General features: G+C 47.4%; 1 protein-coding gene across 2 annotated transcripts in view; it reads left to right on the top strand.

Moving 5' to 3' along the window:
* The window catches only part of DYM (dymeclin), a 385,794-nt gene extending 360,296 nt beyond the window's left edge, over positions 1–25,498 (top strand). For both annotated transcript variants that reach the window (XM_059893759.1, XM_059893758.1), the window contains one exon: positions 23,125–25,498. In XM_059893759.1, coding sequence (XP_059749742.1) covers positions 23,125–23,274 — 150 coding nt within the window. In that variant the 3' untranslated portion in view covers positions 23,275–25,498. The remainder of the gene's footprint in view (positions 1–23,124) is intronic.
* The last annotated feature ends 1,235 nt before the right edge of the window (positions 25,499–26,733 follow it).

Genomic DNA, 26,733 nt, shown 5'->3' with positions numbered 1-26,733 from the left:
TAAATATAAAGGCTTTGTGAAGTCAGCTGCGCAGAGACCGTTTCCCAGAGGCAAACGGGCTCGGGCTGGAAGAAACCATATCACAAAGATAAAGACTCATTAGAATGGAGCCAGACGGAGGATGGAACCGGATTTTATTTGTCTGCTCCTTTGTTTCTAGTGAAAAACAAAAGTAGCAAAGGTCATTGGACTCAACAGAGGATCATCAACAGAGGACACTCTTGGATTTATTTCTGGATCTGTCGCATCTGAGCCCTCATCTCCCTTTCTGGGGAGGGGCAGCCGTGAAGAGTGGCCAAGCCTCCCTCCCTCCCTCATCCGGGTGGCGTCCCCCCCCCACGACTCCTCTATTCATCCCTTCCGCTGTTCCCACCGTCATCTCGGGTTCAGGCCCTCATCCCATAGCCTCGACCCCTGCTCTGGTCGCCCAGCTTCTTCTCTCCTGGGGCCTGCTTCACCACCCCCCTCAATCAAATGGGTCACGTTGCTTCCCAAGTAATCCTCCACAGCGGCATTCAGGCCCTGGTCACTGCTCTGCTCACATACGCGTAGTGGCTCCTTTTGCACAGACTAAAGTCTAGAATCAGGCTCAGTAAGGATCCATAAACCTGCCTCTAAGCTTTGTTTCACATCACTCCCACTGTTATTCCCCATTTTCCAAACAGCCTGAACACTGGCTGCTCCTTGGGCACCCTTGTGCTTTTCTGGCTCCATGCCTTTTCTTCTGTTATCCCCTCTGCCCCGACTGAGTGCCCTTCTTCCTACCTTCACAAGCCCGACTTCTACCCATTGTGTACAGACCACTCAATTGCCACCTTCTCCTTGAAGTCTTTCTTGATGCCCCCATTTACAGTAATTTCTCCCTTCCCTGGACTCCCATAGTTTGCTTATCTGTATACTTCACATGATACTTACCGCTTCTACCTTGTCTTATAGTTGTTTCTATAGATGTTTTATCTCCAGGTGTAGGTTATAAACACCTTGGTGCAGAGTCTCTGTCTTTTCTTTTTGGTGTCTTCTGTGGCAGTCGTTTTCATTGAGAAGCCATCAAGGATCTTCTTTAAGCCACAGAGAACCATGATCAGATTTTTTTTTTTTTTTTTTTTTTTTGGCCACGTGGCACGGGGGATCTTAGTTCCCCTATCAGGGATCGAACCCGAGCCCCCTGCAGTGGAAGTGCGGAATCCTAACCACTGGACCGCCAGGGAAGTCCCCCATGATCAGAATTCATCACTGCTGATGCAGCCCTCACGTGCACCCGGGGGCTCCTCAGAGGGGTCAATATATGGGAGGGTTCGAGCCTTTTTCTTGTTTGGCCAGGCTTCTGAATAATTCTTCTGCCTGGAATACTTTCCCACCTCTCCCCTCTCCTTCAGGACTACTCAGAGCCACTGTTGCATCAGCCTCACGCACAGAGTCTGTGTCTCTCCTAAGCCTCCATAGCTCCTGACAGGGCTGGGTACCTTCCTCACTCAGCAAAGCCTGCCTTCAAAACATTTATATCCGGTAGCGAGTGAAAACCATACACAAACCCGTATCCAGTCCAGGCACCTTGTGGGAAATATACAGACAGATGCCTGTGGGTGGGCAAGCAGACACCGAGCCCTGGAGGGGGCCATGAAGGACTTTGAGGAGGAGGGGAAACATTTGAGCCAGCTCTGTAGGAAATGATAGTGTGGTGGGAAGGCCATCTTAGCTATAAAGAACAGTCTCAGAAATGGAGCAGCACGGAGAGGGGTACTGCCTGGAGTTTGCAGAAGACCTCAGGGAGTTCCTTTTGGCAGAGGCTGATGGTTTGTGTAAAGGAGAGGAAGCAGATGAAGCTAGGAGGTCACTTGGATTGTTTGTGCACATCCTAAAATCCATCTAAGTCAGGACTGGCAATTAGTACATTGCTTAGTCTAACAATATGTTATATTGGAGAATTGCTTTTTAGTGCTTCTTTTTTTCATTTGCATTCATCTTAACTGTCCAAGTAATTGTTAAGATTACTTGAGCCCAGGGACCATAGGACATATCTTTGATCAAATACTTTTATGATACAAAGGAACACTCTGTAACTTAATTTTGAGTTACCTTAAAAGTAGAGCAAAAAGTTCTTACCTGTTTGATAATATACAGGTTAATATTTAGGGATAAAGGGACTTCCCTGGTGGTGCAGTGGTTAAGAATCCATCTGCCAATGCAGGGGAGATGGGTTCGAGCCCTGGTCCGGGAAGATCCCACATGCCGCAGAGCAACTAAGCCCGTGCGCCACAACTACTGAGCCTGTGCTCTAGAGCCCGCGAGCCACAACTACTGAGCCCGTGTGCCACAGCCACTGAAGCCCACGTGCCTAGAGCCCGTGCTCCGCCACAAGAGAAGCCATCGCAATGAGAAGCCAGCGCACCGCAACGAAGAGTAGCCCCCGCTCGCCGCAACTGGAGAAAGCCTGTGCGCAGCAACCAAGACCCAACGCGGCCAAAAATAAATAATTAATTAATTTTTTAAAAAAAGAAAAATCATTTAGGTATAAAATTATAAGATTGGCGTCAAAATAACTCAGAGGAGGGAAGTTTGAGGTAGCTGAAGCAAGAATGACTGTAAGTTGACCGTGATGCCCAGGGCACACTCTTCTCTCCACTGCTGTGTATGTGGGCATCTCTAATAAAATGCTGGGGGAGACGCTGGACCCTGGCTGGGACTGAGGAAGCCTTCAGCTTGGCCTCCCAGCCGAGCGCCCTCACGGCAGCACTATGTGGCCGCCGTCTGTGCCTCACATTGCATTGCTGCAGCTCTGACCACCGGAACAACCAGGAAAACAGCCAGGAGTCAGCCATTTGGTTGGGCTCTTGGTATAGTCACAACAGATGATGCAGACCCATCAGCCAGATGGCAAAGGAGACCATTATTTTTGTATCCACCATTGTGTTAAAATAACGTATTTGTTAAATCATCGGTGGTTATGATTAAAATGTAAATATTAACACAAAGGAAGGAAGGATGCATGGGTGAACAGGTCACCTTACAAGAGGGATTTAATCAGAAGTTTTATCTTAACATCCTTCATCAGAAAGTGTTTTGTACCTTCACTGGGATGGAGAAACGGTGCAAGATGTATCAACAGTGTAAATTACTCGCAATAAAGCACAACATTCTCTCTTCCTTAAGAAAGTAAAGCAGTAGTTTAAAAGCCCGGAACTCAGATGTCATCCCTTTCATGCTGAGCATACAGTAGTTCTCTATAGGGGAAATTTATAGTTCCACCTTGTTTTCTTATTTATCCCAAATTTTGATTTTTTAAGAAAATGAAAACATATGTTCTACATTCCTTTCTCTAAATAAACCCCAAGTATAAAAGAGTGTTTTATTATTTAAGTGTTCCCTATATCCAGTATGTTGATTATTTAAATTTAGAATTTCCCTTAGAAATATCCTTTAAAATGTTTCGGAATATTTTCAAGGTAAATTCCAATTTTAGTTAATGTTCATGCTTGCAGTGTATAACAAACTGAGTGATCCGTGGTTAGTCCCTGAAAGTAAATTAAGATATAAGCAATATATTTTCTTTATTTTTTAATATTTATTTTATTTATTTATTTATTTTTTTTTTTAAATTAATTTTATTTATTTTTGGCTGCGTTGGGTCTTCGTTTCTGTGCGAGGGCTTTCTCTAGTTGTGGCAAGCGGGGGCCACTCTTCATCGCGGTGCACGGGCCTCTCACTATCGCGGCCTCTCTCGCTGCGGAGCACAGGCTCTAGACGCGCAGGCTCAGCAGTTGTGGCTCATGGGCCCAGTTGCTCCGCGGCATGTGGGATCTTGCCAGACCAGGGCTTGAACCCGTGTCCCCTGCATTAGCAGGCAGATTCTCAACCACTGCGCCACCAGGGAAGCCCTATTATTTATTTTTATTTATTTATTTTGGCTGCGCCGGGTCTTAGTTGCAGCACGTGGGATCTTCCTTGCGGCATGCGGGATCTTTAGTTGTGGCATGCATGCGGGATGTAGTTCCCCAACCGGGGATCAAACCTGGGCTCCCTGCATTGGGAGCGAGGAGTCTTACCCACTGGACCACCAGGAAAGTCCCAACAATGCATGTTTCTTTATTGAAATATGTAAATTTGGAATAATTAGAGCCTGTGTTATAAAGCGTAAGACTCCTTCTCGTAAACCATTGTCATGTTTTGGAAATGACTACAGATCTTCAAATGCTTCACCTACAGATGTTTTACTTGCCTTCTGAGGCACTGCTTTGAAAAATAGATAGATAGACCAAGCAACCAACCAAAATGGAGAAGGGAGGGGTCCCTCTATTCCCAGTTTTCCGTTGACTGTGTGACCTTTGTCACAGGGCAGGAGATGGGCTCTTTTATGGCCCTTCTGTGGCATTGCTTCTGTGGACAAGGCAAGGATCGGCCCAGCAGCCCTGCCTGGCCCTTTTTGGGCCCCCAGCCCCGCGTGAGTCACTTAAACCTCAGCTCCCCGCCACCGGCAGAGCAGGCCTCATCAGCAGTAATGGTTTACAGATGAGGTAACTAAGTGTCAAAGGGGTGACGTTATTTGTCCAAGTTTGTTAGTGTCAGAGCCAAGTCTAAAATTCAGACATCCTGAATTTTCCCTCCATTATACCCATCAGAGCCTAGATGGGAGAGAGACATATTAGTCTTAAAGGTTTATGCTTCCTTATCATAGTGTTTATTTCAGTTTCAAATAATTGGTAGGTATGACCACTGCCATGAGGAGCATTAAGTACCAACTGCCTGCCTTTTACAACCTCCAGTCTGCCTAAGCTGGGGAATTAAAAGGGACCGGAGTCCAAATGACCTGCCTGGCCCAGTCTAGGCTTTCAGCCTGTGAATGACAGAGGGCGGGGGGCTCCCGAGGCCCCAGCCGGCCCCCTCAGTTGGTATTTGCATTCGTCCCACTTCTGCCTGTCCCCACAGCACACAGAGCCACTGCCGCGGAGAAAACGGGAACAAGCGCAACTCCCAGCCTCCTTGCCTTGCTCTTTCTGACCACCGTTATCCCCAGGTCTTTGGCCCTCTGGGTGCGTGTCCTGCTATTTAAGACTTGCAGATAATTTCTCTCTTTTTCCTCAATCTTAGAATTTCCATTCAGCTCAAAACACATTTGAATCTTTTATTCAGGTTGCTTTGCACCTAATGGGGCTTAAATATAGCTGCAGCATCTTTAGCACAGTTCTTCTGACTAATAAACAAGTTATGATTTTTCTTTTGTCCTCGGTTGCTATACCTGCCTTTCAGGAACTGCCCTCATTTTCAAGAACTTGAGAGTGAGACTTTGAAATCGGAGGAATTCCAGAAGAGGCTGCATCCTTATAAGGTTTTAAAAAAATAGTGTCATTTAGTGGTGGACAGAAGTGTGAGGGCCCAGACGAAGGAAGAAGTTCCAGCTTCTTGAAAGTGTGGAGGAAGGGGTCTGGGGGCGGCTGAGAAAGCCGTGGGTTAGAATGTTTCATGACAGTCGCTTATCACTACCTGGTCCTCTCCCTGTTCTGGGGCCACAAGCCAGTAAAGAAACCAGTCCCTTTTGAATCCTACACCCGTGTTTCTGAGAAGAACCAGGTGAAGGTATGTGGCTGGATCAGAGAAAAACGCACACCTAAAAGGATCTGCGTTAACGAGGCTGAGGGCCGGGACTACTGCCTCCATATACAAAGGACGGTCCTTTTTTTTTTTTTTTTTTTTTCTTTTTCTTTTTTTAATTTATTTATTTTACTTATTTATTTTTGGCTGCGTTTGGTCTTCATTGCTGTGCACGGACTTTCTCTAGTTGTGGTGAGCGGGGGCTACTCTTTGTTGTGGTGCACGGACTTCTCATTGCAGTGGCTTCTCTTGTTGTGGAGCACGGGCTCTAGGTGCGCGGGCTTCAGTAGTTGTGGCATGTGGGCTCAGTAGTTGTGGCTTGCAGGCTCTAGAGCACAGGCTCAGTAGTTGTGACACACGGGCTTAGTTGCTCCACGGCATGTGGGATCTTCCCAGACCAGGGCTCGAACCCGTGTCCCCTGCATTGGCAGATGGATTCTTAACCACTGCACCACCAGGGAAGCCCCAAGACGGTCCTTTTTATTTTACATTTCCAGTTTGCGAAATACCCCTTCAAGACTGTACAAAGGTGGAAGGGTGGATGCGATGCTTTGACCCAGGACATGAGCCGTGTCAGCAGAAAGCCTGGGGCTCCGGGAGCAGCCCTCTTCACAGCGTATAGAGTCACTCTTTTCTGGGCCTCCTGGGCCTGGTGGATATTACCACTGCTTTGCCACCTCTGAGCATACTTTTTTTTTTTTTTTAATCTGCCTGCAGTGTTATTGCTTATTCATAAAGTTGTAAAACATTCCCTTCATAAGAAAATTATGGGAAAAAAATTGAAGTCACGTGCATTTATACCAGTGCAGTTAAATTTCCAGCCTGCCCTGAAGCCTGCACAATACTCCATTTTAGATATGGGGGCCAGTTTTTAAACTTCTAACAACACACTAAGACATGAAACTTAAAACCTGTGTTTTTTGGTATACGAAAGAGTAAAAGCAGGATTCATGAATGGCAAAGAATAGGCTTTTGTAAATGGAACATTTGATCTGTGTTTCAGCTTCCAAGTGTTAACGTCTTCACGTTCATTAGCTTTTCCGTGAGTGTCTTCCTCAGTGGCATGTGATCTGAGATCCAGGTCATATTTGATTTGTGATCACATCACCTGTGCCTTGTTCAGTATCATCTCTCTATGTTGGTTTTGGAAAGCAGAGAGTTTGAAGTATTTTTCTTTTCTGCCATATTGACAATAAAAATACCTTCTCTTTAGTGGGCTGTTTAGTTGCTCTATTTCATCGTGGCACTAGAATTAAGAAGGACCCTGAGCCTGTTGTGTGGCTGTCAGGTCTCTCTGAATTGTCTTAAAGGTCCTGCCTCTATTTCAGGGAAGTGGGAACAGAGAGTGATAGCTGAAGAAATGAGAATGGGACTGGAATGACTTGGGAAACTCTGACGTCTTCTTCAGCCCCCTCCCTCCCTCCGCATTTCTCATTTGCTGGCTGGGCTGGGAGTCCCTCTCCACCCTCGCAGCAGGACCAGCACCAGCGCAATCATTGGCTGGCGGGGAGTGCGGGGGGGGGGGGGGGGGGGTGAGGGCCAGTGGGGGCAGGGGGCAGGGCAGGGGTGCTTGTTACTTAGTAGTCAGCCACTGGCCGCTGGTTCACTCATTCTGTATAAACCCTCCCAGGGTATTTCTTGGAACCCTAGAGGGAAACATTTCTTTGTCTAGCCTTTTCCATTCTTCAGCTCGTCATAATCTTTGCCTTCCCATTCTCACTGCAGGGAGACCTTTGTCCAAGTAATGGAATGAAAATTATCGACCCAAAGCCCATGAACAATTTGCCTGTTTGGCCACTCTGCACTTTGGGGGGAGTTGTGCACATGGCACTGAGCTATTAAGAAGATGGGCCACGAGTAGGATCCTACATGACCCATTTAGAACTTCAAGCCAAAGAGAATGTTACTACTGTGGATTAGAAAGAGCTCTTGACCCTTCATATTCTGAATCTGTCTCCCGTTAACGTCAGCATCATTAAAGACAGCAGTAAGCTAAGAGTCATTAGTTATTTGTGAAATGATTGCATACTAGTGGAACTAGGAAGCTCCTAGCAAAATTTGCACTTACTAGATCGTCTTGAAGCACCACTTTTTTTTACCATCCTTTCCCTTTTTTTTTCTCCCTAATTACCTTCACTTTGTTTTCAGGCTCCACACAGATGGTTCCCAGCTTCTGTCTGTGTCTTAGGGCCAGCCTAACCAGTGGCCCAAAATACTTATTTCTTGTTAGGTCTCTGCCACGTTTTAGTCTTGCCGCCTGAAATAAATGATTGTTATTGTAAGCCTCAGTTTCCCCACATGCCAGTTGAGGGAGCTGTCAGGATGGTGTCTGAGTCCTTCCAACCCCACTGTGCTGGGATGCCTTTGCCATTCTGCAGTCTCCACCCTTCCCGATTCGTGAGAACTTTACTCCCACACATGGCTCCTCCAGAATTGAAATTCTTTTTCTCTCAGGTCATTCCTTCCCTTCTTCCTTCCTGAATCACAGAATAGTTGGGACCCAAGAATCTGCATTTCTAACAAGTGCCTACCCGGGTGATGGTGATGCTGCTGGTCTGTGGGTCTCATTTCTCTAACGCGAATTTGGGTGGTGAGAGGGAACGGGTGCAGTTTGTTGGGGGAAACGTCACACACACACACACAACACGTATATATCACCGTTATCACTGCCACCTCTACCCCCAGTCATTTGAATAAACTTCACCACTTGTCTTACGTTCTTCACAGCCTGATACCCTGATGCCTGAAGAGTCCAGGAAGAATAAAGTACAATTCAAACCCTGAGGCCAGTCCACCTTAAGAACCTCAGCCCCCACTGCCTACCGCCATGTTCCTTTGCCTGCTGTCTGCCCCCCAGCCCCTGAACCCACTCTTCATTCTTGCCTTGCTTGGCCCTGCCTGAAGTGGCTTCCTTGCCCCTTCTCTACCTGCCTGTACAGCCTAGGTCCGCCTGCCTCCGTGAAGACTGTCCCAGACGTGACAGATGTATTAATCTCGTCCTGCTGAAAACTTTTCAGTAGTTCACTCTCTATATCACTCTTCTCGGTATTTAACAATGAGGTTGATATTTAAATGTTTAGTTTGTACATTTACATTTTGTCTCCTTACTAGATTTTCAGCCCGTTGAGAGTCTGAACTTTGCTTTATACTTGCCGTACCCCACGGTGTTTTCCACATAACACATTGGTTAATTGATTAAGATGGAGTGAGAAGAGAGGAGGAAGAAGTCTGGTGAATGTGGGAGCCTCTGGCCCTTTCATGTACTCTTGCGTATTTTGAAATTTCTAAATCTTAAACTTTCAAAATCAAAACTTTGGGAAGTTTAAATCGCAACCACTTTTTTTTTAAACTATAAAATAAAATGTATCCTGTATTCCGTAGATGAGATATTTTATACAGACCTTTTAGTTAGTTCTTCTGTGATTATAACATAGCAGGTATAAATTCTAAATTATATACATCTGTGATGGTCCGAATTAGGGGGAGGAGTATTACACCATTCAGTTATTTTAGCTTTGTAGTTTAATGTATAGTCAGGTAGGTTCCCTTTCGTTTTCTTTTTTGGTCCTAGTTCTCAAATCACAGAACTCTATTGTGCTAGCATTTCTCTCATTCCACCTCCTGCCCTTCAGTGATGTCCCCCACCACCCACTTTGCTCTGTCTTTGCTTCTTCCTGTTCATGTTTTCCCTGAGAAAAATTAGACAAACTGCTTTGATTAGTTCCTTCTGATGCATTCATTGGTTATCTCCTGTCTTGAGCTTTTCAACCAATTGAGTGTTTCACAATTGATAGCTATTTTACAAATAGAACACAGTGAGAACTTCCCTGGTGGCTCAGTGGTTAAGAATCCGCCTGCCAATGCGGGGGACACGGGTGTGAGCCCTGGTCCGGGAAGATCCCACATGCCGCGGAACAACTAAGCCCGTGCACCACAACTACTGAGCCTGTGCTCTAGAACCTGCGAGCCACAGCTACTGAGCCCACACACCTAGAGCCTGTGCTCCGCAGCAAGAGAAGCCACCGCAATGAGAAGCCCGCGCACCTCAACGAAGAGTAGCCCCCTCTCAGCGCAACTAGAGAAAGCCCGCATGCAGCAACGAAGGACCCAACGCAGCCAAAAATAAAATATATATATAAATAAATAAATAAATTTATATTTAAAAAAAAAAAGACCACAGTGAGACGATATCTTACAATGTGATGCATGACACTAAATCAAGCTTTTGAATCATTTAATAATATGTTTACTGGCTTCAAGGGGATAAAAAAACACAACTATTTTATCAATAGCATTTTTTTTTTAATTTTTGGAAAGTGTCAACTGTTTCCCGAAAAGGAATGAGCCTGAGTCTGAGGGCGTTTTGGGCTGAGGTAATGAATGTGTTCCCTATCTTAGAACAATTTCTTGAAGAAATCAACTTATACACTAGTCATTTAATATGAATTCCAGTTAACTTGGTGGACTTATGACTGTTAAGGATTTTTGTGGTTTTATTTGTGCATTTTTGTACCTTCTTTTCAAAATTGGGAGCCTCTTCTAGTGCTGGTATTCTGTGATTCCAGGATCTCTTAGTGTCAAGGTTCAGGAAAGTAATACGAATTTTTCTAGCTGACCTAGACCTGTCTAGTTGAAGCTGGGGGAGCCCATCTTCTAGATTGCTCTGCCTGACATTGACTTAACCATCCCTGAGTGAAATCTAAGGTGGACTCACTTCCTAACAGCAAATAGGATTATCAGGAATCATCTGGAGCATTCTGCTTCTGTTCCTTTTCCTCTAGATTTCCTAATTCCCTTTGTTAGTCCTCATGACTGTAGAGAAGGAAACAAACCTAATTTTGTGCTTTTAATTCATTGATCACACATGTTGGAGTAACCACGGGGCTAGGACTGTTGCATCTGACAGGAAGTCACAGGTCCGGCTCTTCCACTCACGGATCATGCTTGCATCACTAGGAGATACAGCCACAGGAAGCACTGAGACTGAACTTTATGTTGTAAAAGCTTACCTTTAGAATCATGGGATTTAAGTGGGATTTTCTCCAAGTAGATTGAAGAAAACGTCATTGGTTTAGCAACCACAAGGCTTTCACAGAACACTAGGAATAGATTGCTCTTTCCATAAGCAGAGGAAAAAAATCCTCTTATATAGTAGATACATGGGACATTGATTCTCAGAGCCTCATTTCAACTTCTTGCTAAGGAATAATTAAGGCATGACTTTTCTAAGAATGGGTGATGCCCCTTGAAGGCTTGAAAAACTGTCACATTTGCTGATAACATAAATCCTAAGAATGTTCAAAGGAAATAACTCTTAAGAAATCAAAGACAACTTCCTATCTGTGCATTTGTCTTAGTAGGAATTCTGTTTCCCGGATATCTCTTTGACGTACTGTGGCAAAGGCTGTCTTCTCGCCTGATATAATCACACAAACTCTCCTTCACTCAGAGACACGTCAGTCTGGGCAGGGGCATGCCAGCAAAGCCTCTCATGTGCCCTTGCCCCCATACCCGCCACATGTCACCCACATGTAACTCCCAGCATGAACATTTCATACATAGCAGAGATCCTTGCTTTGCCAGAATTTGCCTAAGCATGATTCAGAATCTTTCTCCAAATCTGCATCTCCCGCTCCCACTTAATTCACATATTAACCTGAAAAAAAATTAGTGTAAAGAAATATTGTCACAGACACGGTAGTTAGGACTTACGTGTTACATTTTGAGGCCATATCCTCCCCTTTTTTAAAAAAACCATATTGCAGTCTTGGCAAGAGTAAAAAGTAAAGGACTCATTAAAAATGGAACTTGTCTCTGTTTACATATTATACATCAGTTCATGACTAGTACATGAGCTCACTTTATGTTCCATAATTAGATATATTGAAATATAAAATATGACCATCACCATCTAGATTAATGTCATCCATTATTCGGGATCTGATTTTTCCTAGGTAAGTGACAATATGACGGTGGTAGGATAGTGGTAAGCAAGGAGAACAGGCAATTTGAAAAGTAAATTAATCCATTAGGTTTGAAGTATTGCCCCCAAATCCCAGTAAGTCAGTTCATTTGCTTCTCAAAGTGACATGGGCTTAGTTTGGCTCATTTTATCCCAAATAAATTGGGGCAGTTATTCCACTAACTCACCCAGTGCAGGACTCAATTTTCCCAACTCGTTTTTCCCCCCAGAACTCCTGAGTTTTTCTACAAACAGCAATTTTTACCTCTTTGTTCATTCATTCCTTTATTCACTCACTCAACAAATATCTGTTAAGCCCCTGGCAATATTCTAAGCACTGGTAGATGCATCAGTGGGGAAGAAAAAAAAAATCCCTGCCCTCTTGGAGCTTATATTCTACTTAGACTTTTATTTCATAGTAATGCATTTATTTTTCTGACATCTCACTCTCTTGGCCAGGTATCTGAGTCCTGTCCAAAATAATGAGCCCGCTGCAGAAAGGGCAAGCAATTCCAATTATCTGTGGCTCCCCCTCTGGGCTCGCTTTCAGCGCAAGAAGTTCTGCCAGTAAATTCTCTACTTTAGCCCTTCATCTGCCACCGTGGAATCAAAACGTTCTCCTCTTCCCAGGCTTCTGAATTGGAATTGATTTGCCTTCAAAACAGGGGCTTTGACTCTATACTGCAGCTCAGTCTTCTTGAGGAGTTTACACACTTGGCAACTTCCACTGCCATCTCAGAACTAATGACTTTTTTTCTTTTTTCTTAATTTATTTTACTTTTGGCTGCTTTGTTTCTTTGTTGCTGTGCGCGGCTTTCTCTAGTTGCGGTGAGCGGGGGCCACTCTTCGTTGCAGTGCGCGGGCTTCTCATTGCAGTGGCTTCTCGTTGCAGAGCACAGGCTCTAGGCATGCAGGCTTCAGTAGTTGTGGCTCGCGGGCTCTAGAGCACAGGCTCAGTAGCTGTGGTACACGGGCTTAGCTGCTCCGCGGCAGGTGGGGTCTTCCTGGACCAGGGCTCAAACCCGTGTCCCCTGCACTGGCAGGTGGATTCTTAACCACTGCACCACCAGGGAAGCCCGAACTAATGACTTTTAAATTAGACATTTCTAACCGCAGCATACCTATTCTCTCAACTCTAAGCTCACCGAATGGACACTTGTTGTCCCGGCCTTCAAGGCCCCTCCCTGTTTGCATGCTGTCCTTCCAGCAGCGTCCCCAGCTGCCGGCCTTCGAGCCTGGGCGCTGGTCCCACATGACTCACCAGGCCCACGGGTGAGCCATTGGCCTCGTTGTTTGCTCACAGGGGTCTCTCCCCATGCAATGCCAGCTTCCTCCCTGCCCCAGTCCCTCCCCCACAGGTCATAACCCATCTGTCAAGGCCTTTCTCTAACTTCCCCTGTGGCGGGAGAACCTGCCCTTACTTCCTTCTCCTCTGGGCCGCCCCACCAGCCCCCAGAAAAGAGAGAGAAATTTCAAACTGAAGACATCCTCCTTTTGATGACCCATCTTAACCTGGACCTGTGAGAGAAGGGTCTAATAGGGACGTTTGCCCAGACTTCAGATTGCAGTGGGCGTCAGATTCTGGCTGATGGCATGATGCTGGGCAGCTCATCACACGTGTGGGTTCAACCTTCTGTTGTATCCTCTGTTTTCCTAAGAGGTTTTTAATTTTTTGCCACCGGTCACAGACATCATTAGTGTCAGTTGTAATACTCAGAGGTGGTCGCCTGGCCTGAGCTTTCAGGACAGGTGTCCGCTCACCTTGTAGCTCTCTTCTTGGTGGTAACTTACTTCCCAGGGAGCCCCTGAGGTCCCCGCTGCCCAGCCAGCCATTGTGCTCTTAGCTATGCAAGGTATTGTAACTGTCTTCTGAGCCACCTCATGGTGGGCTTCTTAACTTTAGCTTTGCATTTCTTCACTTGTAACTTTTAATCAATGGCCCTTTATAATTTTCTATATTTTGAATTTAATTTTGAAACTGATTTGCATAAAATGGGACTGCTCCACATTCAGTGTTGCTGTTATTCATAGGCCAGTGCTTATCTCCTTTTTGTCAGGTAAGTAATAATATTGGATCCATTTGCAGCTCATTCCATCACACATAGAAGAGCCTGCAGATCAGGCTTGTTCAGGCCATAATTTAGCTGAATTATTATTTTTATTTTATTTATTTTATTTTTTGCTGTGTTGGGTCTTTGTTGCTGCACGCAGGCTTTTCTCGGGTTGCGGCGAGCGGGGGCTACTCTTCCTTGCAGTGTGTGGGCTTCTCATTGTGGTGGCTTCTCGTTGCAGAGCACAGGCTCTAGGCATGCAGACTTCAGTAGTTGTGGCATGCGGGCTCAGTAGTTGTGGCTCACGGACTCTAGAGTGCAGGCTCAGTAGTTGTGGCACACGGGCTTAGTTGCTGCGCAGCATGTGGGATCTTCCCGGACCAGGGATCAAACCCATGTCCCCTGCATTGGCAGGCAGATTCTTAACCACTGCGCCACCAGGGAAGCTCAGTTTAGCTGCATTGATCATATAGATAGATGCTTCTCCTAGAGTTTGCTGTTCAAAGCCACCTACAGTCTTCCAACCCCAATGTTGGCCAGTCTGCCTGGGAGAGCAGCCTTCCAGGGCAGTGCCCTTCCATGTTGTGTCATGCTCCCACTGTTCTTATTCGTCCTACTAAATTATACCCCCTGTTAGAGAAGCAACAGTTATTCCTCTTTCTTTCCTCTACGGCCTCAAGCACAGTGCTTCGTATATAGTTGGCTCTTACCAGTGTTTAGTTTAAGGACCCATCACTGAAGGACCAGCGTTTACACAATGAGAGTAAATGAGGGAAGGAATGGTAGGGAAACTGGCTCATCCCAGATTCACCTGTGGATAAAATAACTGCATGTAAATGCCTACCTGGATATCTTATGACAGAAGCTTGAAACAGGGTACTTTCCATCTGCATGGAACCTGCCCACCACAGCCCACGTGTGTGCTGCCATCAGTAACTCACCTCGTCCATCCTGCCCCACGCCCTCTCCCAGCAGTGCCGGCCTGCCTCACTACTGACCATCACCCGCCACTTGTCTGTTCAGAGGCTTGAAACGGTCTTTGAAAGAACTTTTTGTAATGTGCTATATAGCTATTTGATTTTAAATTGCACTAAACTTTCTGGAAACATGCCAGGGGCTTGCTAGAGTTTCTGATGCTATCTATATAATGGTGGAAGGGGGAAAACTCCATTGAACTTTTGTGGTAATAAAATTATTGCAGTTGAGCCCTACATCTGTTCGCTGAACTTCCTGTGGGTTTTCACCAGATCACATGGCTGAAGCAGAGACAGTCTTTAAAGCTTTTGGTCTGCTTATTATACCCGACCCTCAACCACCAAATCAGACCTTTGCTTTGTCTCTGGGCTGGGCGTCCGGATGTCCCACTGCGGTGGGTTGATTCACTGGAGCTGATAAAAACATTCCGGCCAAACTTGAGAGTCTAGCATTACCTCTGGCTCCAAAAGTCAAAACAACAAGATTGTTGTAAGTAGCTTTGGATTGAGACCAAGCTCCAAGCTTGAGAGATGGTTTTTCCCTCCTTGTTGAGCTGAGTCACGAGACAACTGTCTCAGAGAGGGGGGAAAGCCTGGGCCTGTGGTGACCAGCACCCCGCCCTCTGCTAGCCCCTTCCAGATGAATTCTTGCCGTAACTGTCAAATCAAAGCCCCCGTCCCCCCAGACCTCCCTCCTCCGCTTTCCCAGAGCTTTAGTGGGTCCTCAAGCACGTCCACCCAGCAGTCACTGGCTGGAGGCCACGGGGGCCTGAGCAGGTGAGAGGGGAGATGCGGTAGAGGTGCGGGAAGGCCCAGGTGGCCTGGGCCCTGCTGGCGGGGTCAGGAGTGAAGACACTCTCAAGTGAGGAAGCTGGGCTTCCCCCAGCCATCACAGGATGGCATTAGCGTTCTCCACAGGCTTGAAAAGAACATAAAGGAAAGAGTGACTTTTTCTAGGTTGTTGATCTGGCATTCAGACTATGACATTTCTTGGACTGAATTCTGACAAGATGTGTCCCCAGTGTCATTAGTGCTAAATAAAACCTTTTGCCTTTCTTTTCCTTAGCTCTCAGACTTCTAAGAGGATTAAAGGAGCACTTTTTTTCTTTTTTCTTTTTTTTCTTTTTTTTGGCCGCACGGCTTGTGGGATCTTAGTTCCCTGACCAGGGATAGAACCCAGGCCACGGCAGTGAAAGCGCTGAGTCCTAACCACTGGAGTGCCAGGGAAGTCCCGAGGAGCACATGTTTTTAAGAAAGTCTGTTTCGCTCTCAGCCCATGTGGGCTGTCTCTCTGGTTAGATAGACAGGGAGACTTGGGGGGTGTCAAATTTGGTGCAGCTTGGACACAGCTAGTTACGCAGAGGCTGCATTCCCATTCAGTCAGGTCAACTGAACAGTGTTTTCCAAACTCTTTTGCGATTTATGCCTATTATTCACCCTTTTAAAATGTTCCCAGTACACTGTCTTAAAAACAACTTATTGCAGGAAAAAGGAATCTTTTTACCTTGTGCTTTGTTATGTTCACTTTGTTATAGCCAGTCCTAGAGAACATGCTCTGTTTTTCTTGCTAATTATGCTTTATCCCCCTTTATGAACCTTTTAAGTGCTGGTGCAAAGTTGCAAGCAAATAACTCAAGAAATAATATCTCACAGCTCACCTGTAGCCTTACGGTGAGAGGAACTGGTACTGGAGCTCGAGGGGCGTGCGAGCGTGCCGTCTGCAGCGTTCGGGTTTTGCTCGTGATAGAAGTGTGTTCGTGCTGCTCTGTTTGTGCTTGCCCTTTGGGTTCCCGCATGCCCAGTGGCGCACGCTCCATGGAAGGGGCCGGGCCTTCATTCTCTAGCACAGACGGGGCCACGCCTGGGACCTCAGCCCACTTAGCCACAAGCTCTCAGGCCACAGCAGCTCGACCATGGCCTCGTGTTTGTCTTGATTTTAAGCAATTGGGAGTCTCAGCCTTTAAAACCAACTGCTGTCAACCCACAGGACAGCTCAGGAACCTTCAGATACTGACCTTCTCTGCTGAGACTGCCCCCAGGTGAAGCCTGGCTAAGTGCAAACCAGCAAGTGCTTGACTTGGGGGTTCCCACTGAACCCAACTCATTCAGCCCTTTCTCCAGGTGGGCCCAGCAGAACCCGGGAGGCATGCAGAGAATGCCAGTGTGTAGACCTTACTGGGGTCATCTCGTAAAACCACACCCAGTAGAATCAGAAGGAGCTTAAAGGTCCTTCATTTTACACAAGGTGAGACACCTGAGTCCTGGAGAAATGCTGTGACTTGCCCCAAACTGTTCAGCCTGCCAGTAGCTGAGCCAAGACAGAGCCAAGGCCTCCTGACCCCCAGCCTGGGGTCACCTGGACTCCAGAGCCGGAGATCAGTTCCATCCCTTCCCGGTGAGGACACTCAGGCACAAAAGGTTAGTGACTTAGTGGCTAGGGGACATGGAAGAAGTGTTTGAGGCACATTATCATTACTGGAAAGACATGGAAGCCTCCCATCTATGTTGGATATAGACATTTTCAAGAAACACGCAGCTGGGTGGGTACCTGTTGACTCTGGAGAGGCCACAGCAGAGAGATGTAGTTTCATTCAGCCTCTGGCTCTACCACTTCCTAGCTCTGTCCTCTTTGGCGTGTGATTTATCCTTTTGAACCTTGGTTTTCTTAGTCATTCAATAGAGTTAATAACACCTATGTCACAGGATTATGTGCAGATTTGAAGTCATGCGCTTGTTCATTTAACTCATCATTCAACAAGCATTTCCTAAGTGTCAGTGGTATGCCAGATGCTCACAAGGTCCCTGCCCTCTTGGGGCCTGTATTCTAGTGGGGAAACAGATGGTACCCGAGTAAACAAACACATGCACAAGCTAAGCCCCAATTGCTGTGAAGGAGATACGCCGATGAGCTGTGAGGTGCCGCTTTTGCTACCGGGTGGTCGTGGGTGAAGTGAAAAGCACCGGCACGTGGGCGCTCTCAGCGTGTCACTTCCCCTGAGCTGGGTAGGCTCCGTGAGCTAGCAGAAGGCCCGGCGTCCTCGCTCCTGGTCACCTCAGCCACCTCAGCCAGGTCCCCTCGGGGTTAGACGCCACACCCCTGTTGGAGGTTGTTGAACATGCCGCATCATCATCCAGGGAGACGGTGAGCCTGGTGTCAGATACAGCTTAGAGCTGACCCCTCTCTTCTCATCACACAGCCGCACGCTCCCCTCAGAGCTAGTCCTCAGCTCCAGTTGAGTTCAACAGCTACGTCACAGGATTGTGGACAGCCGTGAAGCCACGCGTTCGTTCACTTAACTCACCGTTCACCAAGTGAGGACTCTGAGACGGACAGAAGGCAGTTCTTCAGAACCTGCCTTCTTGCAGTGACAGAACTTTGTTCTTTAAAAATGTTAATGAAGATGAGTCTCGCTTTTAAGCCATTTGTCAGCACTTGTTCCTGGGTTTTCATGTGGGGAGGCCCAGGTTCTTTATGTTTCTTTTTTTTTTAATAACTTTATTTATTTTATTATTTTATTTTATTTATTTATTGTTTTTGGTTGTGTTGGGTCTTCGTTGCTGCGTGCGGGCTTTTCTCTGGTTGAGGCAAGCGGGGCCTACTCTTTGTTGTGGTGCGCGGGCTTCTCATTGCAGTGGCCTCTCTTGTTCCAGAGCACGGGCCCTAGGCACGCGGGCTTCAGTAGTTGTGGCACGCGGGCTCAGTAGTTGTGGCTTGCAGGCTCTAGAGCACAGGCTCAGTAGTTGTGGCCCACAGGCTTAGTTGCTCTGTGGCATGTGGGATCTTCCCGCACCAGGGCTCAAACCTGTGTCCCCTGCGTTGGCAGGCGGATTCTTAACCACTGTACCACCAGGGAAACCCTGTGTTTCTGTTATTAATAACAGAGTCAGGAAACAGGGTTGCCAAGTCAGAAGTGTCCAGTTGGGTAGAGTAAGAGACATGGGCTTAGGACCAGGCCAGGGGGTATTTCTAGTCTTTAGATTTGATCGCTGAAAGTTCTAAAATAAGAGCATACCTTACATTTGCATATCACTTCAATGTCAGTAATAATAACCAACATTTATTGAGTGCTTCGCCAAAAGTGTGTTAGGCGCTTTTACATGGCTCATCTCATTTCTGTGAAATAGAACGGTTAAATTCAAAGTCTCAGAGTAGAGTAAACTCTACCTTTTAAGAGCCTGAGTCTGAGTGAGGGTACAAGACTTGTCCCAAGTCACCTGGCTAATACGGACTGGACTTTCTTTCAGCTCTTAAATGCTGAGATTGTATACATCTTATTCACAGCTATGTTTTTAGTACTGTGCTTGCTACACAGTAGGCACTCAGTAAGAATTTGCTGAATGAATGAATGAATGAGGAAAGGTGGGGCTAGGACTCAAATCATATGCCTGCTTTTCAGGTGCTTTTTCTAGTTACTTCGAAGATTAAATGAGTAACTATATGTCAAGTGTTTGAACATTCCTGCTATGTAATACGTAATCAGTTATGGTAGCTATAAACGTTACCCATAATCTCAGAATTAATTAAGTTTTTACGGAGAACTTCTATAGAAATAATCATTGATCAGCTTGAAAAACTTCATAATGAAATACATGTCTGCTGTTGTCAGGTAAAGTTTATACTTTTTTATACTATTTTTTATGTGCTATTTTATATTATATATGGATATTCTTGCCACTCTGGATATTACCCTACATTGAGATTTTGTTTACGACACTTACTCCAGAGTGAGATGGATTATTGTTTTGACTTAAACTCGAGCCAAGACTAAAAACGAGGCATTTTCAGCTCCATTTTTACCAGGTGGTGGGAAGGGTAACCATGGGGGTTCCAGGTGCTTCTCCTGGTGGCCTTTTCCTAGATCTGCCTGTGTGTGATCTAAAGGCAGTCTTTGATTCATTACTCTTCCTAACTGGAAAGTCATCAGAATTTCCCCAAAACCATGAGGGCAGGTAGACTTAGTGCCAGCACATGAACATAGTGCCACCCCACTGAGCAGGTTTTGCCTGAGTTTCTTTAATGCAGTTGGAGGGAATTCTTAGGAAAGCAGCTTGCTCGCTTTACTTCCCATCCCACCCTCCCTGGAGGTACAGAAAGCAGTCTCGGGTAAGTTGCCTCACACCCTTTCCTAAGGCCTGCCTTCGTAGGAACACCCCTAAATATGTCACTCGTTGGAGAAAAGGTTTCACATCTTTTAGTCATTTTTATCACTGTCAGCAAGAAGCGCGCCTTATTGGTGACATTACCGCTTAGAAATGTAGGAGGTTATTATTCCAGCTGAAAGAGGCAATGCGGGGGCCTCTGGCCTTTTCAAACCACCACCTCTGCTCCCCCAGCCCCTCACTTTTCTCCAAGACAGCGTGAGAAGTTTTCTCAAGTTGAGGCCATTCCAAGAACTAGGACTTGCATCCTCATTATTAGGGGGTAAAGTTCTTTTCTTCTTCACACACAGTCCCCCATACTTTCTTGATTCTTGACATCATTGTGGGTTCGGTCATTCTATCAGGACCAGTAGTGTGTGTGCTGCATTCTGTCCGTACAGTGAAAGGGCACAGGACTAACCCCGCAGGGCCCCGTGGAGCCTTGGAGAATTGGATTTTAGGACAAAGCACTAGGGTGGCTATGACTGTGGTATCTCTTTTCAAACTGACCTTCCCACCCAGTCAGACCCAGGCTTCCATCTTGACTCCAGCCCACAGGCTGTGTGACCTAGAACCAGCCGCTTAGCTGCTCCAGGCCCCGCTTCACCTTCCATTCGTGGGGTTGGCCACGTGGGCCTCAGCAGGACACCATGGTGACTGACCACGACGCGAGTGGGGCGCCTCCAGACCGACCTGCTGCTCAGGGAGTGCTCAGTTGGTGGCAGCTGCTTGCTGCACCCTACTGCTACAAATGCAGATTTTTCATGGAAAAGAAGATCATTGTGTTGCTACCTATAAGACACCTGATTCCATGACAGAGGCCTATTGCCGCCTCCAGGAACCCTGTCCCCACACCTGAGAACCCCATGCCAGGCCGGAAGCAGCACAGAACGTGTGAGGAGGCTCATCAAGGACGCCCCAGGCCCCCAGAGACCACCCAGCTGCTGAGCGGCTATGGTGCACCCAGAGAATGGGGGGGATTCGGCCCGGGGTGGGAGGGATTCAAGGAGACTGGGGACCTAACTGAATTCCAGTCAGATCAGTACGTGCTGGAAGTAGTGTCATATCCCTGAGCTGATCGCACTTTGTCAGCCAGACTGACCCCACAAGCGCAGTGGGAGAAGTTGTCCTCTGCACTGTAATCAGTATGGCCCTCAGCACACACGGAGACTTTCAGCCTTGCACTGATGATACTAAAGAACTGACTTGAAACACTGGTGGTCTGAAAAGGCTTGGGTTTGCATTAAACCTGAGTAGTTTTGCCAAGTATGGGGTAAAAAGTGTATGAGGGAGGATATAGGGGTAGGTAGTGCTGGAGTCTGGGCCACTTATAAAACCCATTTGTGTATATTCTGTATTTACTGATGCCCTGGGAGCTGTGGAATAGAATTGGTTTTCGTTGAAGCCATAACAGATGGGGGCTGTGCCGTCTGTGGTATGCTGAAGTAACACCCATGACCAGAGGACCCTCCTTTGCACGAATTCCTATACACTTTTTTAAGATTTAACTCAAAACTCACCTTGCCACAAAGCATTTCCTGCTTAACGCCGCCCCTCTGTCATCATTCTGGAACTCTGAGGATCCAGCACTTAGATGTTTAGTCTTAATCATTGCAAATGTTGTCTTAAAAATCTCTAACTCTGGGTGTGTGTGTAGCTCCCCTACTCCCTCCACCCCCTTTTCTCTTTAAAATCTTTTAAATCCACCCAACTAGTGTCATTTTAGTTCAGGCCCATTTGCCCTTCACCTGGACCAGGCCCTGTCCCTGCCGGGTGCCCTCCAGTTCTCCACTCTGTGATCGGCATGGTCCCTGCACAGAGCCACTCTCATCTAGCCCCCTTCTGAGACCCTTCAGAGGCTTCCGGGACCTTCACGTGGAGGCCAGGATTCTTCATGTGGCGGCCTCCTCCCCTCTGGGCCCCGCTCACCAGGGGTTACTCTCCCTCCGCCCCTCCTCTTCCCTCCAGCATAAAGCGCCTCATGCCTTCCCTCCGTGCTGTTCCCTCAGAAAGAACACGCTTCCCTCTTCATCTGGCTGCCCCTCCCCGCCCCCAGGCCTCGAGCCCCTAGTCCTTCCCTTCCTCCTCCTCTGTTGTCATTGTTTTGTTGCTGCTGCTGCTTGTTTGTCCCTCTGCTCCACGAGAAGGCGCCTTCTGTGAGGACAGGGACTGTGTCCCCAGGCCCCGGTGCACACACGGCCTGGTGCAGAGAAGCAGACGCTCAACCAGTATGGTAATCAGTGAATGACTCACGTAAGAGGGATTGAACAAGATAATATACCTAAAGTATTCATCATTGTGCCTGGGACATCGTTGGTCCTTATACGGTTGATTGCTTCATTGATTCATTCATCAAATCGTTTATTAAGTGTGTGGCCACCCTTTAAGGGGACACAGCGGCAAACACGATGGGCATAGAAATCTCTGCCCTCGTGGGCCACGCGTTCTGTGTGTGTGTTTCCCCTCTTGTCCCTTTCAGCCCTCTCCCGCGCCCTTCCGCCGTACCCCTCGTCTTAGGACACTGTTGCCCCCTTCTCCCCGCCCCACCTGGGACACAGGTCACCAAACTGCAGCCACTCCTGTCAGATTCACCTTTGCCCTGGAGGCGGCCCGGGGACTTTTAGTAGATTCCAGCAGCTCCTCAGGCTGCTGAAGGGGGAATCACTTCCTCTGCTCTGGCTGGAATAAATAGGTCAGGAGTAAAATTAGAAAATCAAAAGCCCGAATCCTGGTGAAACGCTGCAGTGGAAGTGCTACTTACAGGACCTCGAAACTGCACGTGTTCTCACTTATCAGCCGGGACTGCAGAGAGCGGCCCGGTCGCCCGGAAGCCTTTATAGAGCCAGGAATCACCTCCACTGCCCCCCACCCCCGCCACAAAGCCGGAGCATCCCCACCACCCCCTCCCCCAGGAGGAGGAAGAGGGGGCTTGAGCTGTTCAGGGCCCTGACCGAGGCCCACCGTGGGCGCCGCCTGCCCGCACAGTCAAGGCTGAGGAACTGTGAAGGAAAGTCTTCACCTCCACGGTGACGCAGCCCTGAGAGGGAAGCGTCTCAAGGAGGCCCAGCCATCCGTATCCCAGTGGTGCAGTCTTTGTTGAACGCTGTCTGGACCTGGGCGGGGCCTGTTTCCCCGCCTGATGTTTCTCAGCCCGCCTCGTCCCGTCCAGGTCCCTGCTCCTCTCAGCACACTGACGTCCCTGACCAGGGCTGGTGGGGTTGTGCCCTTCCTACGGGTGATTCACGTGTCCTCCAGAGTCATCTGGAAGCTGGATCTGTGGCCCCGGGGCTCACAGGCCCTCCGACCAGTCAGGGAAGGTGGGCTCCCTGCACCGTGCACACACGCCGCGTATAAACTACTGCTGCTTTCACCTGGGGCTGAGATTGATTACATCATCCTGTTTTCGTTGCAGAAATTTCCAGAACTGAAATTCAAATATGTGGAAGAGGAGCAGCCCGAGGAGTTTTTTATCCCCTATGTCTGGTCCCTGGTGTACAACTCAGCGGTAGGCCTGTACTGGAACCCGCAGGACATCCAGCTGTTCACTATGGATTCCGACTGAGGACGGGACGCCGTCTCCCACCCTGACCCCCTCCAGCCAAGCAACCTTCTAGTTATTTTCTTTCTGGGGAACAGAGGTAGACAGATTCCCTGGTGCGTCTTCTATTAAAGAGGAACACACAGGCGTGTTTCCCTTGCACACTTGGGTTTGGAGAATTGGTGCCAGCTGGCAGTAGATCACTCAGTTTAGATTATAGTGCAAAAAAGGGGAGGGGAGTTACACAACAATAATAAATGTAAAAACCTGCTATTTCACATGCAATTTTATTTCTAAACCAAAACTCTAGAGCTTTTCCAGGAACCTGATGCCTTAGGCATATAACTTTACCAGTACATACTTCTTTTTCTTTTCTTTTCTTTCTTTTTTTTTTTGTTTTCCCCCTGCATGTTCAGGATTTTTGTTTTGGTCGTGTGTGTGTGTGTTTCAACATTGAGAAGTATCAACCTGAAAAGATGACAAGACAGGAATTAATAAGGAAATGAAGCCGTGTGTGCATGCAGTTGCCTTTCAGAAGGCCCGTGATATAAGCCTGGGCGGTTGGATATAAGCCTTTAGATCCCTGGCATCTTTCCCTCAAAGAAAGAAGTGGCTCCTTCTCATGAAGCCCAGATTAGCTTTTTTGTGGATTTGGCCTCTGAGCTGTAGCTGAATTAAATTGGAGTCTAGCACAAATTAAGTTAATCTACTCTGTATTAATCATTGGGAAAAGAAAAGCTTCATTTTGAAAGCAATCTTTTTTCTTCAACCAGACTAATAGGAGAAAAAGGAGACCAATTTGATTAATACAGTATTCCACATGAGAGTAAACACATGTTTTTCTCTCCACTTCTGACTTTGTTTAAACTCTTTGGGGCCTGTGTGATCGCAGTTGTCTCCCTGAGCTTCTCTGAGGGAAACAGCCGCTGGGGTCGCCCTGAGCAGAGCAGTGGGCACTGAGGACAGAGGGGACAGGCCTTTCGAGTCACGCTCTAGGTCCATGGCCACCCCTTCACGGTCTAGTTTCACTCTCAAAGACACAAAAAGTACTTGCTTTTCTGCATAGGAAGCACATAATCCCAGATGAGACCGAGCACCCGTTTCAGCCTGCCGTTGCCTAATCTGTATCAGAGGCAGCTTCTCTCCCCTGTCCCTGTGTCCCGGACCTGGAGGCTGGAGTCATTTTGGTTCATCACCGTCTTCTGAGGGTCTGGGAGGAGCCATCTTCTGTCACACCGAGCTCTGGAAAAGGCTGAAAACATGACCTGTCAGTGCACGTCCATGTAGTTTCCACTCTTGACAAGCCTGGCTGCTTCATCCTCTCAGCAGCACCTGAGGTCGGCCAGGCGGTCTCACTTCCATCAGGACAGGGGCTGAGACCGGAGCTCCCTGCGGCTGACCGCCTGAGGAAGGGCCATCACTGGCGGGCGGACCCAGGAGGCGCGTGCGGCCTGCCCGCTGCTTCCTCGGCCTCAGGCCTCTGACGTGTCTCCAGGAGTGGCTGGGGACTCTGGTACTTCACTGAAGGTCGCATGGACGGGGCCTCAGACCCGCAGATGAGTCGTGTGAAGCGCTTCTGCTTAGTCTGGCTCGTGGGGAGAGGCAGTTTGAAGGTGGAAGGAGGAATCCTCCAGTCAGAAAGGGGAAATGATTGGATTATCATTTCAGGTAGCAATTATTTTTATTTCCTATATGGGAACGTGATATATAGCTTTAATTTGTTTCCAAAGCACTTGGATCTGCTTTCCTTCATTTAAACCAAAACACAATTTTTAAAGGGTCACGTGGAGCAGCTGAGCCCCTGGTAAGACCCCAGAACTAACCTAGGAGGCTGAGGACTGGGAAGTGCCATGGGGCAGTCACTGGGCTGCAGGACTGTCAGTTCTTGTGACAGGAGGAGATATGGTCCCCCAGAACTCGGTCATAGAGCGCAAACTACCAAGGAAGCCTTGATCGAGGGAGTCCTGCAGTCTCTTCCCCAGGCCACCTGGCTCACCAGGTGCCCCCAAGCCCCGTTCTCTGGCAGTGTCCTCTCCCTCCCTCCCCGCCACTTTTAATTAACCACACAGTAGAAGTGCTCACTGGCCTAAAAGCTCAGCTAGGGCTACAGCCTCGGAGGAAGTGTGTGAGTACACACTCCCAGACACCACTGCGTCACTGCTTCCACTCTGCAAATCCACCAGGAGTCTCCTCTTTATTTTTGTGGAAGATTTATTACATGACAATAAATTTAAATGATAAACTTGAATTATGCTTGCATTAATTTGCTTAGAAATTGTTTAGTTTTTCACAAAGTAAAAATGTGTAGAATGAGGCAATACAGGACCATCATGTGTTTGAATGTAAATTAACATCTGATTTTACCCAAGATACAGAGCTGTTACTGCAACGTGTCATCTCTTCAACAAAGGGTTCCGTCATAATATTTATTTTTAAAAGAATGTGCCCCTTTCAATAGCACCTTTCCTATCAAGAGTTCAAGGCACTGTGCAAAAAAACTTCAGAATTATAACTCTGGTCCCCACATCACCCACTGAGGCTGGTGTCATAGGATCTGTAAACAACAGCCTTGCAAGGTTGGCATCACAGGATGGCCACCATTCAACAGTGCAGATGGAAGCAAGGCTGTGGAGCAGCTCAAGGACAAAGACAAAGAAAGGAAAGAAAAGAAGGTCCCCGAAGCACAGAAAGTACACTGCACACACAGTCCTCTCCTTCGGAAGGAAATCGCAGGAACTGTAGAAGAAGACGGAGAGAGGAAAGAACATAGGACCAGTGTCAATCAGAACACTCAGCGGTTTCCTCCAGCTTGTTTAGGGTACCCCCAAGTGGAACGTTTAGTGGGGGGTGCTTTTAGGTCCTAAGTTTCTTAATATATCATTCTTTAGGCAACATACTGTCCTGTAGGTTCTGTGGAGCCAGGGTTTTGCATTAGACGTTACAGCTCTCTGCATAACAGTCACTGCTTTCCAGAGCCATAAATTAGAGTTGTGGTACTTTCTGATACTTTATAAGCTTGAGTTTGCAAGGTCAACCCTTTGGTCTCTTAATCTCCTCCTAAGCACTATGCCTGCAGTTTCAGTAGCTGCCATTTGATATTAGGGGCTGATCCTTGGGCATACTGACACCAAATTCAGGGCTATTCCAGTGTCCTACGTCGCTTCCAGGAGTCAAGGAGCTTCTAGTCTCTGACAAAGAGCCATGCTTCCTATGAATATGACACAGCTGAGGGATGGATTATAGCACAAGCCACAGCAAATAATGCATTTTTATTTTTTAAGAATTCAAAGCATAAAATTTAATCTCATTAGGGTACGTCCATTTGGGATCTCCCACCCAAAGCCAGGGAGATTCATCAGGAGCTCCCCACCAGCTTGGTCAGGTCATGTATGGCAACCCCTACCCTCCTGACTTCACAAGGCTATCAAAAGTGCCAGCTACTCAGACACAGCCTCTGGAAGTAGCAGAAGCTCCCCTCCAGAA

This window comes from Balaenoptera ricei, chromosome 14 (assembly GCF_028023285.1).
Source record: "Balaenoptera ricei isolate mBalRic1 chromosome 14, mBalRic1.hap2, whole genome shotgun sequence".
In the NCBI taxonomy this organism is placed as follows: Eukaryota; Metazoa; Chordata; class Mammalia; order Artiodactyla; family Balaenopteridae; genus Balaenoptera; species Balaenoptera ricei.
This window is presented reverse-complemented; position numbering and strand designations above follow the sequence as displayed.